Genomic DNA, 18,608 nt, shown 5'->3' on the forward strand with positions numbered 1-18,608 from the left:
TTTTTGTATATTGCTCTGTCTGGGAACCAGATGATGACAGGTTAATGGATGTGGAGTGAGAGATTTCTTTGGCAATCCATTCCCATGTCATGTGTTGGAAAGAATGGATCCTGTGCTCTGTTTCCAATTTAAAATCAATGGGGCTTGCTTATTCTTCTTGGCATGCTGGATAACAGCCCTTTTCTCTTAACAAGCATTTTCAATGGGATGTTGGGTTTTCACAGAGTTCATGGCAGCCTCATGTCATTGGCTGAGCACCGCTTGGGCCGTAAGTATTCGGAAATGTCTAAAACACTTCAGACAATCCATTTGGCACAGCTTTGGGGGAGGGCAGCAGGAAGTAACCTAGCCTTTCAGGATATTTCTCAGACTTGTGTCATATTTTAACCTGGAACTAAAATAACTGGCTGTTTCCTTTTCCCTAGGGCACCAATGCCTCTGCTCTGGAAAAAGACATTGGGCCAGAGCAATTTCCAATCAATGAACACTACTTTGGACTGGTCAATGTAAGTATTACTACTGCGGTGTCAGTTTCCAAAAACATATTTTATGACTTGCCCTGTCGCACCTCAGAGTACTGTCTAGAAGTAGAGATGTGTCCTCCATTTTGCTACACCCCCCTCCGCCACGCCACCTGCTGGGTTAGACTCCCATGCTGCCCCACAGCAGTGGAAAGGGCTATGGGAGGAACAGGTTGAGAGAATATGTAGCTTCTGCAGCACTGGTAGAACACCAGGAGAAGAACATAAGAGGAGCGCTGTTGGACCAGATTGACTAATTCAGTAGGTCTAAAGGCAACCTGGGTGCAGCCTGATGTGAATGGTATATTCTCCATGCCAGGGGCTGCCTGGTTGTTGTTGGTGACCTGTGACAGGGCCTTTTCAGTGGTGGTTCCTCATTTGTGGGATGCCCTCCTTAGTGAGGTGTAACTGTCTGCATCATTATTAGCTTTCAGGAGGAATCTGAAACCTTCTTGCTAACCTAGGCATTTGGTGGCTGCAGAATACTTTTCCTGGCGACCCTGACATCACTGTATGAAAATTTATTTGTAATTTTAGAATGTTTTAACTGCTTTTGGAATTTTTTATTTTTTTAATGTGGATGTATTTGCTGCTTTGGGCTCCTTAGAGAGGAAGGGCAGTTTATAAATCCTATCAATCAAATGCAGTTTGGTTGTTATCATGCACCTTACCCTGAGCAGCAGTACAAACAACATACCAGCCCAGACCCTAATATCACAGCTTGGTTTCAGCCAGAGCCTTTCAGTCAGGGACCCCTGGGATTTCTGGAGATAACAACCACTAAGCCTAAACCTTCTGAGGAACTGGTCTCTTGACCCCAAAGACCTCCACTCCTATGTCTGGCAGGCAGTGAACTGATTTGTGGTCACTGATCAGATGATCTGCCCCCAAGCGCACAGGTATGGATAGTATGGCAGGTGCGCAGGAAGGAGAAACTACATGTGCCTCTCTCTGTGTTGAGCCAGTACATCATAATAACTAGCCCACTTTTTACCATGTTGACCATACTTTAAGTAAAATAGAATTTGTAAAGGTCCAGCCACCCTTTTTTGAAGAAGGAAGCGAGTTCTGCATGTGAAGCATGCATTTATGCCGTATCATAATAGGTTTTAAAAATACATATATATATTCAGGTGTAGGTCATGCATGGTAAAGGGCTCTCTGGGACACAGACAAAAGTTATTTTGATGAGTGCTTTGAATACTTATTTTGGGAACTTCTAGAATAGTAACACTGGGCCCCTCCAGGTGTGCCTTTTATTATTCCTTTATTTATGCTAGTGATGGAAATGGGACAGTTTTATGCAATGGTACTTTCAATGCTGTTTGCACCTGGAAAAACATTGGAATGGACGTGCCACTTCATTTCCAGTCAGAGCGTGTCCTGTAGCTTCCTGCTGAAACCCTGTAACATTTTATTCCACAAGTGTTCCAAGAGAGGTGGTGGGTGCCCTGTTGTGCTGTAATGAAATCTAGTGAAATCTAGTAATACAGTAATACTGGAAGAGCATTGTGAAACAGCTATGAAGCAGAATGATGTGTGGATGGTCCAGTAAAAACCTGGCACTAATGCACTATTACTATATCAATTATGTGTTGCAGAATACAGAAAGCCTGCAACTTACATGCATTTCACTTGTGCACATTCAGCTTTACGTGCATGGCTAATAATAATAGTGATGATGATGATAGCAGGCTCCGAGGGCCTTCTGGTGGTTCCCTTACTGTGAGAAGTGAGGTTGCAGGGAACCAGGCAGAGGGCCTTCTTGGTAGTGGCGCCTGCTCTGTAGAACGCCCTCCCATCAGATGTCAAGGAAAACAACAACTATCTGACTTTAGAAGACATCTGAAGGCAGCCCTGTTTAGGGAAGTTTTTAATGTTTTATCGTATTTTGATGTTTTATCGTATTTTTTATATTCTAACAACAACAACAACAACATTCCAGGAATATTGAGTTTGGCAGTCCCGCCTGTCATTGAACCTAGTTGGTTTTGACTACACATGATTTTGGCTTTAGGCACAACCCCCGGAGTGTAACCCCTGCATAAGTTGCAGACTTACTGTGAACCCACAAAAAAGCACCAAGTCTGAAGGTGCCCACTGTTTTTAAAACTATGTTACGCCTGCCACCAGAACAAAACTGAAGAAACCTGTTTTAGCATTACGTAATTTTTATTTCTAGCTAAAGAGTAATACTTTGAAGCTCCACATACAGACCTGTTGACCTACATTCAATCTACAGTTATAGATTTCTCCTCTTCTACCGAGAGGAGAAAATACTGAGGCAAGGGAGATAGGATATTGGGTGTTGCACTAAGCTGCACTTCATGATCCGCTCTCTCCTGTCCCCACTTATATTTTGCAGTTTGGAAACACGTGCTACTGCAACTCCGTCCTGCAAGCCCTGTATTTCTGCCGGCCCTTTCGGGAAAATGTGCTATCCTACAAGGCCCAGCAGAAAAAGAAGGAAAACCTCCTGACTTGCCTTGCAGACCTTTTCCACAGTATTGCCACGCAGAAGAAGAAAGTTGGAGTGATTCCACCCAAAAAGTTCATCTCGAGGTTACGAAAGGAGAATGGCAAGTATAGACTCGCACATCCTTTCAGACGACGGTCCTGATCCCAAAACATTCTGGAAGGCTGCCGAGAGAGGAGAGGAGGGAGGAGTGGGTGTCCTCTCAAATATGCCTATGCTTTCTGGTCAGTTTTGCTGTCCAGTCCTCTGCGTCACCTCGAGACAGAGGCCAGAGAAGGGAGTAGAGACAGTCACAGCCCCCATGAGGCCCAGTCCTTCCCTGTTGAGGACAGAGGCAGACGTTAGAACAGTCGTACCTTGGAAGTCAAACAGAATCCATTCTGGAAGTCCGTTAGACTTTTAAAGCCTTTGGAAACTAAAGCACGGCTTCTGATTGGCTGCAGAAAGCTCCTGCAATCAATCGGGAGCCCCGTCGGATGTTTGGCTTCCAAAAATAGTTTGCAAACTAGAACAGTCACTTCTGGGTTTGTGATGTTCGGGAGCCAAAACGTTCGAGAACGAAGCTGTTTGAAAACCAAGGAATTGCACAAAACAAATGAAATACTGTGAAAATCCCTGAAACAAGAAGTAAAGGTAAAGGTAAAGGTACCCCTGCCCGTACGGGCCAGTCGTGTCCGACTCTGGGGTTGCGCGCCCATCTCGCTTAAGAGGCCGGGGGCCAGCGCTGTCCGAAGACACTTCCGGGTCATGTGGCCAGCGTGACAAGCTGCATCTGGCGAGCCAGCACAGCACACGGAAACGCCGTTTACCTTCCTGCTAGTAAACAGTCCCTATTTATCTACTTGCACCCGGGGGTGCTTTTGAACTGCTAGGTTGGCAGGTGCTGGGACTGAGGAACGGGAGCGCACCCCGCTGCGGGGATTCGAACCGCCGACCTGACGATCGGCAAGTCCTAGGCGCTGAGGTTTTACCCACAGCGCCACCCGCGTCCCTTAACAAGAAGTAATCGACTATAAATATTATCTTGTGGAAATCAACTAAATAATAAAAATCAAAAAGCTGAAGGAAAAAATTAGAAAAACCTAAAATAGAACAAAGCCTTAATGGGATACCGGCTACAAACCTCATTTCACTGAACTATTCAGTTTCCTCAGAAGGAAATAGAAAAATCATAAATTTTAAATGACCAAAATTCAAACAGGGGTAGAATCCCAAAAATTCTGGCGTATTATAACCCTAGCTTGACCTAGATAAAGCAAAGCGCAGTAATAAAGTATTGAGGACTCAAAAGTACAGTTTCTAATACTGAATTTACAAAAAAAGGTTTATCTTGTATTCCTTTCTTTGAATTTGTGCCACTTAGGTTTTTAAACCATTGTTGTAAAAGCACCACTAGAATTTTCACAGTTGAGTCCTTAACCCTTTATTATTGTGCTTTGCTTTCTTCAAGTTGAACTTTGTTTAAAACTTGCTATTTAGGTTTTCAAACCTTTTTTGTAAATTCAGTATTAGAAACTACAATCTTCCTTGCTACACTGCTCAGTGAAAGAGGGGGAGATGCAATTCAGAGGGTGAGGTGGCTACTCCTTCAAGGGTTCCTCCTTGCTTGCTTGCTTGTGTGCTCTCTCTGGGCAGTCTTGCTGGGCCCAGATTCTCCCTGCCACACCTGAGACAGAAGGTGAGTGATGGGGCAGAGGCAGAAATAACCACCAAGGGAAATGACAGGTGAGCAATCAGATGCCCTGCTGGCTGCATGGACCACACATGGGCAAGCAAGTGAAGGCAGCCCTGTGCTGACTGTCCTCTCAGGCTGTGGGGAGGAGGTGTTGCTCCTGCCACTGCAGATATTAGCATGGCGCAGAGTGGGGAAGATCACCCAAACCTTCCTTGGCCCCCCCCCCATGGTTGGAGGTCAGTGCTGGTTGGCTCTCCTCTAAGGTATAGGCCCTTGGCAGCTGCCCAACAGCACTGACCCCTGTCTCCAGCCACAACGCCTGAAGCCGTGAAAATATATGCCTTCCTCCTGTTTTTCTTTACAGATCTCTTTGACAACTACATGCAACAAGATGCCCATGAGTTTTTAAACTACTTACTGAATACCGTCGCCGACATTCTGCAAGAGGAGAAGAAGCAGGAAAAGCAAAACGGCAAACTGAAAAACGGCAACATGAACGAAGCGGAAGAGAACAACAAGCAAGAACTCACCTGGGTGCATGAGATTTTTCAGGGAACACTGACTAACGAAACGAGATGCTTGAACTGTGAAACTGTAAGCACTGAGCTTGTTGGTGTTTTCTTGAAAATAGATTACTTTATAGCAGCTTGTAGAGCTAAATATGTCACTTTATGAAGCTGTTCAAGAAATATGAGTGTTTCTATGGAGTAAAGCAGCTATTGTCTATGTATATTTATTTGGGGCTTTGGATAACTTTGGTTAATTCCCCCCCCCACCCGTATTGAATCTTCCTTAGACAAGGACAAATTATTCCCCAACTTTGTCTCTTTGCATACAAATATGGGAAGCTGCATTATACTGAGTCAGACCATCTAGTTCAATATTGTCTGCACTGAATGGCAGTGGCTGTGCAGGATTTCAGTCCGGATTCTTTCCCAGTTCTAACTGGGGGTGTCAGGATTTGAACCTGGGACTTCTGCATGCAGAGCATGTAAGCTTTGGTCCTTCCCCATAAGAGAGCCCCACATGTGACATATTGCATCTTAAGGTATTGTAAATGTGTACATGCCTTCACTGAGGGATAATTTGAGTTTGGAGCAGCTCCAGGAATTACTTGTGGCAAAATAAGAATGAGGTTACCCTTCTCCAAACTTCTGATATCCCCTTTTTCCTGAAACTGAATTGGGGGCACACATCAATCTTAAACCACAGTTGGCATAGGCCAATCAATGTTCTTAGGTTGGTACTCTAGTGTGTTTGAAGTTCCCAACACAATTTTCTTCCCATGGGGGTGAGAACTGAACAGGATTGCATTGTGGTGAGGAGAGGGTCTAATCAGGGTTTCCTAAACTTGGCTCTCCAGCTGTTTTTGGACCACAACTCCTATCATCCCTAGCTATCAGGACCAGTAGTCAGGGATGATGGGAATTGTAGTCCAAAATCAGCTGGAGACTCAAGTTTAGGAAACCATGGTCTAACACTAATGCACCAGTCCAGATGACCTCATCACACAAACTGCTATTACATTGTTAAGCCTCCGGGATTTCACTTCTGTCACTAATGGAAATTTGGTGGGGGCCCTCTGGATCAAGGCTGTGCTGCAGGGTGGGCGGGGGGAAGGGTTAGACCCATTTCCCCAGCATTGGAAATCCCAATCCAAGTTTGGGTGTGTGAAGAGAGCTGTGGTTGGACACTCTAAATGCAGAGTTGCAGCAGAACAAGGGTAGCCCTAGGAAAGACTTACCAGAGCTTGAAACAACCCACCTCTGTGACAGCCACTGTGTTAGATGTACCTCCCAATGGAAAGGCAGACTTGGGCACAGACAGAGCCCAGGGTGTGCTCTGAAGGTAGATGAAGCTATATGGGAGGAAACCCATCTGCCCCCTTGCATTCCACGATGGAAGGCACCCTTCTGTGTCTCAGAGGCAGTGGTTCGGTTAGATAATTTTAGACTTAATTGTCTTGGCTTAGATAATCTTGTAGATGGTAATGCGCATTACTTCAAAATACAGTAAGCCGTCACTGCTATGTTTGCTGGGCCATCCTGCTCATTCTGTGAAGTGGTCCTTGAACGTTTGCCCTCAAGTCCTGCCCTGTTTGTGCCTTCCTCAGATAGCAAGCCAGAATTATCCGACTAGGCTAAAGTCCTGCTGAATCAGTGACTCATGCAGTAAGGCGTTGAGTAGGTACTTTGAGTGAGTAGTTCAGATTCCCCGGAGCCCCTAATGATGGAATTAATTAATTTTTTCCTAGATCAGTAGCGAGCCTGTCGTCGCACACTAGTGTGCCCTGGAAAACAGTTTGGTCATTAGCGGATTAGATGAAGACAATCTCTTATAATTGCACCGCTAATATCGTATCGTGCCGTTTTGTGCTTCAACTTTTTGATGAGGGCATATTAGGACCATTTATGTAACAGTGTGCAAGTCAAAGGCCATTGCAGCCTTTTTTATATTCACTGTTGCGGCATCCCTGTGAAGTCATCACTCTTATCCATATCTTAGAAATAGGGTGAGAAACAGAATGTGTGATCGAGGAGGCAGGGAGGTTCACATAAGAGTTGGGATTTGGATGGAGCCTGATAGCAGCCCTTTTTTCCAGGTTGACTGGCTTACCCCTCAACCTGAAAAACAGTCAGAAATATGACATCACCTGAATTGTCATTGTCAGATTTGGGGCAAGGTAAATCTTGACTAGGATTGATATATGCTTCTTTGCGCAATTTAGCTTTTTTGGATTAAGTTGCATGCTGTGCTAAAGGGTACTAGGTGAGAAAGAGAGAGCCCTGGATCCAGATTCTATGTGTCAACACATACCGTATTTTTTGTCCTATAGGACGCACTTTTCCCCCTCCAAAAATGAAGGGGAAATGTGTGTGTGTCCTATGGGGAGAATGCAGGCTTCCGCACCGACCCCTCTCACTATCCAGGCTTCAGGAAGCTATCTGCAAGCCTAGGGAGCCCGGCGGGAAGTCGCGCAGCTCTCCCACGGCTTGCGGAGAGCTGCCTGCAGGCTTCGGGCTTCGCGCAGCTCTTGGCAAGCCGTGGGAGAGCTGCACGAAGTCGCACAGCTCTCCCAAGGCTTGCTGAGAGCTGCCTGCATCATGAAGCCTGGGGCACACTGAGCTCAGCGCGCCCCAGGCTTCATGATGCAGGCAGCTCTTGGCAAGCCGCTGGAGAGCTGCGCGACTTCGGGCAGATATCCGCAAGCTTGGGGAGACCGGCGCGACTTCCCGCCAGGCTCCCTAGGCTTGCAGTTAGCAGCCTGTTCTGGGGGCTGGGGTTGGGGGAAGCTCGGGCTTCCCCCGCTCCAGCCCCGCGCCTGGGGGGGAAATAATTTTTTTTCTTTATTCCCCCCCAAAAAACTAGGTGCGCCCTATGGGCCGGTGCACCCTATGGGGCGAAAAATACGGTAATTACTGTATTTATGAGATTTTGCCATAATCAGTTTCTTGAAATAAGCAAATATTCTTTCAATATAAAGTAGTTACAAGGTATTATTTCTGCTGTGTGTAACAAGTAATGTTTGTTGTTTGAAGCAATCTATTTCTCCCCTTCAAACAGGGGAAAATGGGTCTAGTGGCAGCAGTATAAGCAAACGTACAGAAGGGATTGTGACATTATCTAAACACAAGCATTTCTTAAAGCACCTCGCAATATGAGCAAGAGAACCTGTAACTGGATCAAAGCAATGGCACTAGAGAGTAGGGATCCACATTTAGGTCTGATCTACTTCTAACAGTACTCACAACTCAGAGAAATTGAAGAGAGAGACTTTTAAAACAGCCATAGCTTGGGCCAATTATATGGAGGTGAGGCTGGTAGGGAGCCCCAGGGTATTGGAAGGGGTCTTTGGAGCATTGGTTGTGAGAGGTGCAGTAGGAATTTCTCTACCTCAGCAGGTCCAGAGTTAGAGGGTATTCTTGGCCCTTTCCTGGATAAGCACGTAGCAGCAGTGCTGGAGTTTATGCAGACTCCTCTTTTTGGAGAAGGGGGATTTCATTGTGGTTTTATAACTTTTTTTAAAAAAATAATTTTTATTAACTGGCCAATCACATCAAATTAAATCACATCGCATAAATTCCAAATTACAAAGCCAAATTTTTAAATTTTGTTGGGGGAACCCATACTTCAAGATATGGTTTTATAACTTATAGGACTGATTATTGCACTGCCCCTTACTGGGGAGCACCACCGAGAGCAACTCTGAAGACAACTCTGAAGCTGCAATTGCTACAGAATGTTTGCTCTCCTGACAGGCACAGGGAAGTGAGGTCATATGCAACTGATATTGCAGGCTTCTTCTGCTCAGTTCATGGTGCTGGTGCTTATCTTTGCAATATTTCACAACCTGTGGCCAACATCCTATAGAAAAGTCTTTGACAACTGGCTAGGGTCGATGGAAGTTGTAGTCCGAAACCACAGGAGAGCACCAGGTTGGCAGAACCTGCTATAGACGGCCTCTCAAAATATGAAGTTCAGTACACTGTCTGGGCTCTGCAGGAAGGCTGGAGAGGAAGGGGAAATGCTATACTCAATACGGGTGTAACAATTATGCTAAAACAAACCTTAGTCGGCAAAAAAGCCACACAGTTTCATGACCTTGTGTTCAGTCCTTAACTACGGTGAAGGCATTTCTGTAACCATAGTTACAGAAGACAAACCATGCTTAGGTATCCCATCTTAGAGCTGCAAGAGATTAATATGCCTCCTTTTCCCAAACTGCTTTCAAAGACAAGGCCATTCAGCTCCACAACTTGAACCTAAACTTTTTAATAACTTGTTTTGGTGTACTCATCTGCCCCACTGCTTAATTCTTTCTGCAATGTTGGCATCTTCTTCTAGGTTTTGATGTTGTGCTGACATAATGGTAGGCATTTGCTCTGCTGGTGCAGCTAGTCTTAGGATCAAGCTGTTGGTTGTGCAGTGCCCAGAAATATTATTGCCTCCTATTTTTGTTGCAGGTTAGCAGCAAAGATGAAGATTTCCTCGATCTCTCTGTTGATGTGGAGCAGAACACATCGATTACTCATTGCTTAAGGTAAATAAGCGGCTGCAGAAATGTGTGTTGAAAAAAAGTGGGAGCAGGTTTTTGCTGTCTGATCATTTTAGATTAGTGGGATTTGAAAGGAAGAGCAGCATGAGAGTTACAGTATGATATGGCATAAATCAAATCAAGAAATATAAATGGAACTCTTTTTTTTTGAAAGTAGGAATACAAATCAATCCTGCTGCAATTGAATATTCAGGAAGAAACTACAGCTTTTCAATCTTTCGATTGCTTACTGCAGGGAGGTTCCACTGAAGGCAGCAGATTTACTCTGGAGCAAATAGCTTGAGAATGGTGTGCATGCATGCATAACATGTACTTCCTGGGAAAGTAATCTACCATCTGTCAATCAAAGGGCTTACTGATGAATAATATGGAGCATTAATCCCAAGTATTAGAAAACTTTATTTATCACAGCAGTTAATCTGAAAGAAGTCGTTAAGCATCCATTAAGTCCCACTGAATTAAATACAACTTTGAATTTAGATTTACCAGAGTTATACTGAACTAAGAGTGCAATTTAACACATCTTTCCGAGTTCAGAACCTCCTCAAGGCTTGTTATCAGTTGGGTCCAAGACTTAACAATACTTGGAAGACAAAAATCTCCCTTTGCCTGCCTGTGCATGTGCACACACACACGCACACACACACACACACACACACACACACACACACATGCATTCTCTCTCAGGTTTATTGCTTCAGCTCTTTAGGCAGGTGACTGCATGAGTCCATCTACACGGAAACATAGCTCTTACCTAAGGGATCATATTCTCTTCTGCTTCCCATCATGAGGTGCAAGTTCTTTCCCAAATGCTTATACAGTCGTACCTTGGAAGTTGAACCGAATCCATTCCAGAAGTCCGTTCAACTTCCAAAACATTCGAAAACCAAATTGCGGCTTCTGAATGACTGCAGGAAGCTCCACCAGGAGTGGTGGAGGGTGTGGCTGAAGGGGGGCTGTGGCCTGGGGAAAGTCATATGGGATGCATGGAGATCTGAATTTGGCCTCTGAATCTGAGGATCTCCACCCCTGGCTTAGCGGGTCATACATTCTGTTCTTGGTTGTCCCATTTTCGTGTGGGAATCTGGATGTAGAGAAGCACTCTCAGTACCATTTCCACAGTTGTTTGTCTTCCTTATCCTGGAAACTCATCAAAGTCTAAGCATTTTCAGAAGAGTGCTTCAGGACTGGACTACGATAATGCACTCTATCTGGGACTTCCCTTGTGCTTGGTCTGGAAAGTGCATTGCATTGTTTTATAACCTTTGTGAATGTTACTGGCATTTGTTTACTTCTTAAATTTCCCTCTTGTCCTTCTTCCCAAATGGGCGCTGCAAAGCCAACACCAAAGTAGCAAAACGATATGAATGAAAATAAAACATTTGAAACATTTAAAATAATCCAAAATGTGTTGTTTTTTTTTAACCAATCATGATCACATAAAAAAAGTACAAGAGTCAAAAACCCTCAAAGCTAATAATTTCAAGGTTGCCAGGAACAGCATCATTCATCCATCAAATGCCTGATAAACAGGAAGTGCCCTCCAGGTGTGCTTGCATCTTTTTTTGGAGACATGCTATGGCATAAATGACAACGATATGGATCTGTTATCTTCACTTCAATGTTATGGCCCCTTCTATTTTGAACGTGATGCATTCTGGTGGGCAAGATGTGTACTTTTTCCTGTTTCATGTGTTTTTATTGCTGTTTTAAATTAAAATTAAAATTTACAAATTGCCTTGCAAGCTCACCTTTTCACCTCTACAGTGGTACCTCTAGTTATGAACTTAATTCGTTCCGGAGGTTCATTCTTAACCTGAAACTGTTCTTAACTAGAGGCGTGCTTTTGCTAATGGGGCCTCTTGCTGCCGCCGGCACACAATTTCCATTCTCACCCTGGGTAAAAGTTCTCAACTCGAGGTGACTCTTCCAGGTTAGCGGAGTTTTTAACCTGAAGTGTTTGTAACCTGAGGCATTTGTAACTCGAGGTACCACTGTGTTAAGATTTTGGACTCATTGTAGTTAACCCCTTGTAAGAGTACGAGCTCTTAACATAGAGTGACTTCAAAACATGTCTGTTCGCATGTGCAATGGAAATGAACCTTTAGCTGGCAGGTTTCCCAAGTGTATTTTGGAAATTATAATTGCTGTGTTTGAGAACAGAAACGGCATTGTTTGACCTTAATTGTATAAACAGTGTTGAGCAGGAAAGAGAAATAAGTAAACAGGAGCTATTTCACAGGCAATAGCTCAATTAGTCTTGCTTCCCTTTAATACTACAGCAAACTCTCCTTCCTCTTAGTTATCGTTGAAAGAAAAAGCCCTTTTGTGTTTAAGCCTCCAAACATAGTTCTTTTCCTCTGGGCATCAGTGCTGGCATTAAAAGAGGAATTCATAAAATAACACAATAAATTATGTATCAATTATTTTTATTTCCACGAGGAGTTGGAAAGGCCAGCTGGTTCTGTCAGTTTTACCTCTCTTTTTTTTTTCTTAGAAAAGCATTTGCTCCATGAATAAACCAACACCTCCAGCATATTTCTGTCTAAGAATAGTTTATATGTCTAGCTTTTATCCAGAAATTAGAAGTTTTATTTTAGCTAGGTCAAAATGAAGTAATCTGTCATCTGTTGAATGTAAAACAAGCATTTCTTATGCCTCTGAAAACCACGCTTCAATAAAATTTGAAGAGCAGAATGAGTGCCCATCTGTACTATACATTTAAAGCAGCACCACAGGACTTTAAAGAGACCTGCTTTCCCTCAAAGAATTTTGGGAACTGTAGTGCGTTACAGGTTCTCAGAGATGTTGGGAGACCCCTCTTCCCCTCACAGAACTATAATTCCCAGAGTTCCCTGGAAAGAGGGATTGAGAGTTAAACCACTCTGAGAATCATAGCTCAGTGAGAAGATTAGGGGGCCTCCTAACAACTCTCAGCGCCCTTAACAGTTCCCAAGTAAGGCGATCCTGCAAGTATATTCTCTCTGACCACTGTGTTTGAGTTACAGTCAAGCAGCTGTACAATATTTTGCAACCAGCTCAGGGGGCATTTGGGATGGGAAGTATGAAACTGTAAGCACTGTTCCCTCTGTTGATTTTTCAGAGACTTCAGCAACACAGAAACATTGTGCAGCGAACAAAAGTACTACTGTGAGACTTGCTGCAGCAAACAAGAGGCACAGAAAAGGTAAGCAAAGCACCTTGTGGCCTGGTCCCAGGGAGGCTAGTATAAATTTTAAAGCAGTGGTTGAAGTAAAACGAATTCTTCCTGCTTTCAGTTCTGCAAAAAACAACAACAGAGGTGTGCCTATGTGGGAACACCGTATCAAGAATAGGGACCTGTTTATAAATAGAATGGGCACTTATTAATTTTACATTTTTATTATGGATATCATGGACTCCCTTTTGTGCGCATTTAAAATATTACACTGTTGTTTGTTTGTTTTAAAAAATAGCTTTTATAACAAATAATTGCTGGTTGCTTTTTCCCCTTTGGAAGAAAAAAACAAAAACCTGCACAGGTTTTGTTCTTATCCAGTGATATTATTTTGACTTCATAGGATGAGGGTCAAAAAGCTGCCAATGATCCTTGCATTGCACCTGAAGAGATTTAAATACATGGAGCAGTTACATCGGTATACCAAGCTCTCTTACCGCGTGGTATTTCCTCTCGAGCTGCGTCTCTTCAACACATCCGGGGATGCTATCAACTTGGATCGCATGTATGACTTGGTGGCTGTAGTAGTTCATTGCGGCAGGTGAGCAGCATTCTACTTCATTTATAAACTCTTAACACGAACACTAAAAATCCTATCCAGCAAATGATTTAAGTGCGCTGGACAGTTCTGAACACTGTTGGGCATTTTCTAGAGCCTGCTTTACTGTTCTCCCTTCAGCATTATTAGAGGGCACGTATCCCAGTGGAACAGAGATGGTGTCCAGTGTGGTGTAGCGGTTAAGAGTGGTAGATTAGTAATCTGGGGAACCGGGTTCGATTCCCCGCTCTTCCACATGCGGCTGCTGGGTGACCTTGGGCTAGTCACACTTCTCTGAAGTCTCTCAGCCCCACTCACCTCACAGAGTGTTTGTTGTGGGGGAGAAAGGGAAAGAAGAATGTTAGCCGCTTTGAGACTCCTTCGGGTAGTAATAAAGCGGGATATCAAATCCAAACTCTTCTTCTTCTTCTTCCTCCATGTAATTCTGATGGGATTGTCCCATTTGGCACATTCTTCTATATTGCCTGCTGTATCGTGATACCCAAAGAGAGCTAATTCAACTGTTACTAAGGAAACTACCCAGCCACTCAGAGGAAACCTATGTTAAATACCTTCTTGCTGAATATCACCAGGCCTGTCTTAAAATTCTGTTTTATGGCAACGAGGATAAGACAGGCTGCAGTGACAGTGATGGTTGATGAATGAGTACTGATGTTAAACTCTGGAACATAGATTTTAACTGAAGGAGTACTCTCATTTTCCTACTGATTTTGAAATACTGCCCCTCAATGAGGCCAAACTTAGATTCACACAATGTTTAGGGGTATGCGTACCCCCAGAAAAAAGCACTGCCTTTAGTATTCAGGAGTGCCTGTCAGTTTGGAAGCAAAACAGGGCCACCTAAAAATAAGGGTTTCTGCACCCAAAAATGTGGTTTCTACGCATTTGAGGTACTACCTAGGTATTCTGGTGTATATAAGCTTGTAAATTAAATTATTATTATTATTATTACCCAAATGGCATAACAAGCACATATGAACTACCTTGATTGAAAATCATAATGTTAAGGTATCAGTTGAAACAGAGATGGAAAATAAATTGGGTGTGGGAGAAGATGGAATTCACCTGTTCAAGCCTTAACATTCGATAGACTATACCCTGGAGGGGAGAATTATAGTTGCAGGGAATGCAACTTTTATGTCTAGAAGGTTGATTCAGTTGTGCCCTTATTCTTTTTTTTAATTTAATGATATTTCTTTTCTTTTAGTGGACCTAATCGTGGACATTATATTACCATTGTGAAAAGTCATGGCTTTTGGCTATTGTTTGATGATGACATTGTAGAGGTCAGTATACTTGTTCCTGGGATGTAGCTTATAAGAGCAAGCCCCCAATACTGGAAAACATAAAAACCAATGGGACTTCCTAATTTTTAATTACTCTCAGATGTTCATTGCAGCCTAATCTACATATGCAACAGAGCAAGATAGCAGAATGGATGGAATCCCCTCAGGGTGTAGATAGAGGATTCTGTTTTTAATTTTCTTCCTACTTAAAATAACTCTCCACCAACAGAAAACCAGCACAGCAGCCCTGAGATAGAACCCTTTTCTCTGATAATTCAGTGTAGCACCTTGGCATTTGTTCCATTGGCACAAGCTTTTTTGCTTGCCAGATTGAATTGAATTATCCCCCCACTCCTCCCTCCACACACTGTTCTGGCGGGTTCTCCTGACCCCCACAAGCTAATTTTAGTTGCATATAGCATAATCAGCCCAAGATAAAATGGAAAAAAAGTACAAGTAGAATAATAACCAGTTACCCTCTTGATAAATGGAACATCAGCGCAAACAATGATTCTTCTTCGCCCTGCCCTCCGATGTTTCTTGAAGACCTTTTCATGCCAACAGGCCTACTCAGTTGTTTAAACTATTTCAAGTTGAGCCAGTCATTTGTATGATTCTTTTATATTGTGATTATGGTATTTTATGTTTTGTTGCACCTGTGTATTTTGCTGTACACAAGCCTATTATTTTATATGGAGGGGTTGAATAAATAAATAAATAAAATCTCCCACAAAGGAGTAAAGGGCACATCATAGATTTGAAAAATAAAAATGATGATTAATACAGAAGGGCCCTGCTGCAACAGAATGCAAAATATATTTGAACCAAGTAGCTGTAACCTGAAGGCAGCTAGGATTACCTAGGCCTTTAGCTATATGTACTTGGTTGGTTTATATTTGCATACCCAGTTGTATCACATAGCCTACCTGCTCATTGTCTTGGCGAAAGGATTAGAGGCACTTGCTCACCAAAGAAATTGTAGTCAGTAATAAGTTGAACAAAAGGTCTATATATGAAGGTAGGGGGGACTTGGATGGAATAAAGTTAATTGATGTTCTTTCTCAATTGGACAATGCAAAATAAATATTCCCCACAAAAAGTTTGTATTGCAAGTCACTCCAACCACAAACAAGAGAAAGATCTCAGCTGTCTGCAGCTATTGCAGTAACTTGCCAGCCTCTGTGCATTTAAAAGGTAAGTTTATCTCTAACTGTTACATAAATTGAGAGTTTGGAAGGAGCTGGACAACTATTTTGCCACCTTGTCTAAATTTCTAACAGAATTTTCCCTTGGGCAAATCCTATTTGTTTTGATATTGTTACATCCATTTCCTTAATTTTTCTCCGTTAACATTTTGATTGTTTTACCTTTGCAGAAAATCGATGCGCAGGCTATTGAAGAATTTTATGGTCTGACCTCTGATATATCTAAAAATTCAGAATCTGGATATATTTTATTTTATCAGTCAAGAGAGTGACTTGGGAAGACACTTGACTTTTTCCACCCCGAGAGGAGAAACTGACCAACACTGTTAACTGACTTCCATGTAGACTCATCCAATACAGTATGACAGTGATAAGCTCATGCCGAAATTGTGAACTAAGACTCTCCATCTTTGACTGGAAGATCTTTTTTTCTTTAGTCTGAATCTCATTAACTACTGCAAGAACAAATTTATACAGCTCGTGTTCATTTGCTGAATCCTGCTGAACTGAGGTATAATGTGGCATAGATGTTTGCACCACCACCAAGGACCATTTGTTCTCTGTTTCTAAAGAACCATTCCTTTAGGCTAGTGGTTTTCAGACCATGTTTTGAGGAACCTTGGGATTCCTGAGATGCCTATCGGGTTCCTCAATGAGAAGATGCAATAGTAATGGTAGACATCCATCCCTTAATGGCAGCTTGTCTGCAGCTACCAATCTTCACCTGTAAAGGGCAGCTGTGGGGAGAACTGGGCTGTGTCCTAGGAGGCACTCTCAGTGTTCATACAGGACAGTAGTGAGCCCCAGGAAACCTAGCCAACACTCCAAATGAAATGTGCAGCCTAGAATACCCTACTCTTTTACAAGAACTCTGGCAAATGCACAAGGGTTCCTAGGCAGAGCAATCAATGTGAAAAGTGTTCCCTTAAGTTGGAACGTTTGGGAAATTGCTGCTTTAGATACCTACTGAAATGTAACTCATATTCATGGATCCTCAATCTGATTGGATTGTGGATTGTGTCACATGGTACTCTTCAACTAGAAAATTATTATCTCCTGATCCCCCTCAAGCTTTGGGTCATGAAACAATATCAAATTGGCAGCCACAAAACACAACGTCGCTCAGTCCCATTTGAACCAAATTCCACCAGTCTTCCTGTTTATCATGTGACAGCACAGATCAGCCAAACTGCTCCTTTGGATTCCCTCACTGTAAAAGGCTTTAGGAGATTTTGCACTGAAAAGAAAAGGGGGGGGGAGTTGCTCTTCCATGTTACTTTCACTGTGTGATGAGTGATAGTATCCTTTTATCCCAAAGAAATACCACAAAATGTCCTTGCTTACCTGAGTTTGCACATGTCTATATGAGTATCATGCATGCAAGCAAGTATTGGTTGTACAATCCAATTAAGCAATAGTGACCATGATCCAAAGCTCCATAGGATTTTGGTGCAGAGCTCCGTGCAAAGAGGAGTTTCTCATTCTTCCTGGTGTTTGGGGATCCATCATGGGCACATAAGAGATCCTATAGGCAGATCGGAATCCCTGGATTTAAGTGAATATCCATCATATTATGCAGAGCTCTGGACTTGGACAGATGGCACCGATTGCACTGAGAGCCAAATTATGTGGCATTGCACAAAGATGTACTACATTTGTAGCCATATGTAATAAAAATCAGTTTTTAGGTTTCATCTGTTTGTCATGCTCTAGTGTGACAAACGCCGGAAACCTAAAGTAAATAGGACCTGGTCCAATTTCAGCTACTCCCATTAAGTACGAAGAAAACTGGCCCAAATTGGCAAAGCTGTTGGGTAAAATACAGAGCTGCTGATCCAATAGAAAGTTTCCCGGGGGTGAAGGGCAGATTTTGCTCCCATCTCGAGGATATGCAGTGGCGGCCAAACATGCTCTCTGGCCCAAACACTGGGTTGCCAAAGTTGTGCTGAGTGAGATTCCCATTTGAGGAAATACGTGTTTCTGCATGCCACCAGTAGAACCTGCAATATACAAATATCTCTGGCTCTTTTGCTCATCATATTCGCAGGCATTTTGCTTGTTGTGTAATGATGAAGAGCATTTGGCCCTGCAGGAATTAACAGCATCAACAGCCATGAGCATTTACTAGCATGAATTTGTGTTTTAAGACTATATGAATGTTTTGAGGTCTTCCCTGTTAGTTATGATAAATGCATTCTAGCTATTCAATAGCTGTTTAAAAATATTATCGCATAAGTCATGTTTAAATGCAAATATCAGAAGAGGAATGGGAATAATTTCTACTTTGCTGAATTAATGGATCTAAAATTGCAGAGTTGGATTGTCTTGACACTTGTAAGGTGCAGTGCATGGTCTTCGATCAAAATAAAAGGCAAATAAATACCCTGTAAGATATTCACGTTTGCAATACAAGAAACGAATAGGAGTACAATAAATGAATTGTGCAAAAGCTACTTCATGCTGACATATACCCTGGATTTGTGCAGATCTGAGTATGACTTCAAGTGAGAAAATTCCAAAAGAGATATACATCATTTTTTCTATTTTTAAAAAATATGCATGTATTTATTAGGAAAGAGCCCCTTTTAGTACTTTCTGAATAGAGATCTAATT

General features: G+C 42.7%; 1 protein-coding gene across 1 annotated transcript in view; it reads left to right on the forward strand.

Annotated features, from left to right (window-relative positions):
* USP46 (ubiquitin specific peptidase 46) overlaps positions 1-18,389 on the forward strand; it is a 30,271-nt gene extending 11,882 nt beyond the window's left edge. The window contains exons 2-9 of the mRNA XM_081875913.1: positions 426-506; positions 2,887-3,100; positions 5,037-5,266; positions 9,637-9,713; positions 12,832-12,915; positions 13,289-13,486; positions 14,712-14,790; positions 16,166-18,389. Coding sequence (XP_081732039.1) covers positions 426-506; positions 2,887-3,100; positions 5,037-5,266; positions 9,637-9,713; positions 12,832-12,915; positions 13,289-13,486; positions 14,712-14,790; positions 16,166-16,267 — 1,065 coding nt within the window. The 3' untranslated portion in view covers positions 16,268-18,389. The remainder of the gene's footprint in view (positions 1-425; positions 507-2,886; positions 3,101-5,036; positions 5,267-9,636; positions 9,714-12,831; positions 12,916-13,288; positions 13,487-14,711; positions 14,791-16,165) is intronic.
* The last annotated feature ends 219 nt before the right edge of the window (positions 18,390-18,608 follow it).

Source organism: Podarcis erhardii, assembly GCF_964252035.2.
Source record: "Podarcis erhardii genome assembly, chromosome: 9".
Lineage (NCBI taxonomy): Eukaryota > Metazoa > Chordata > Lepidosauria > Squamata > Lacertidae > Podarcis > Podarcis erhardii.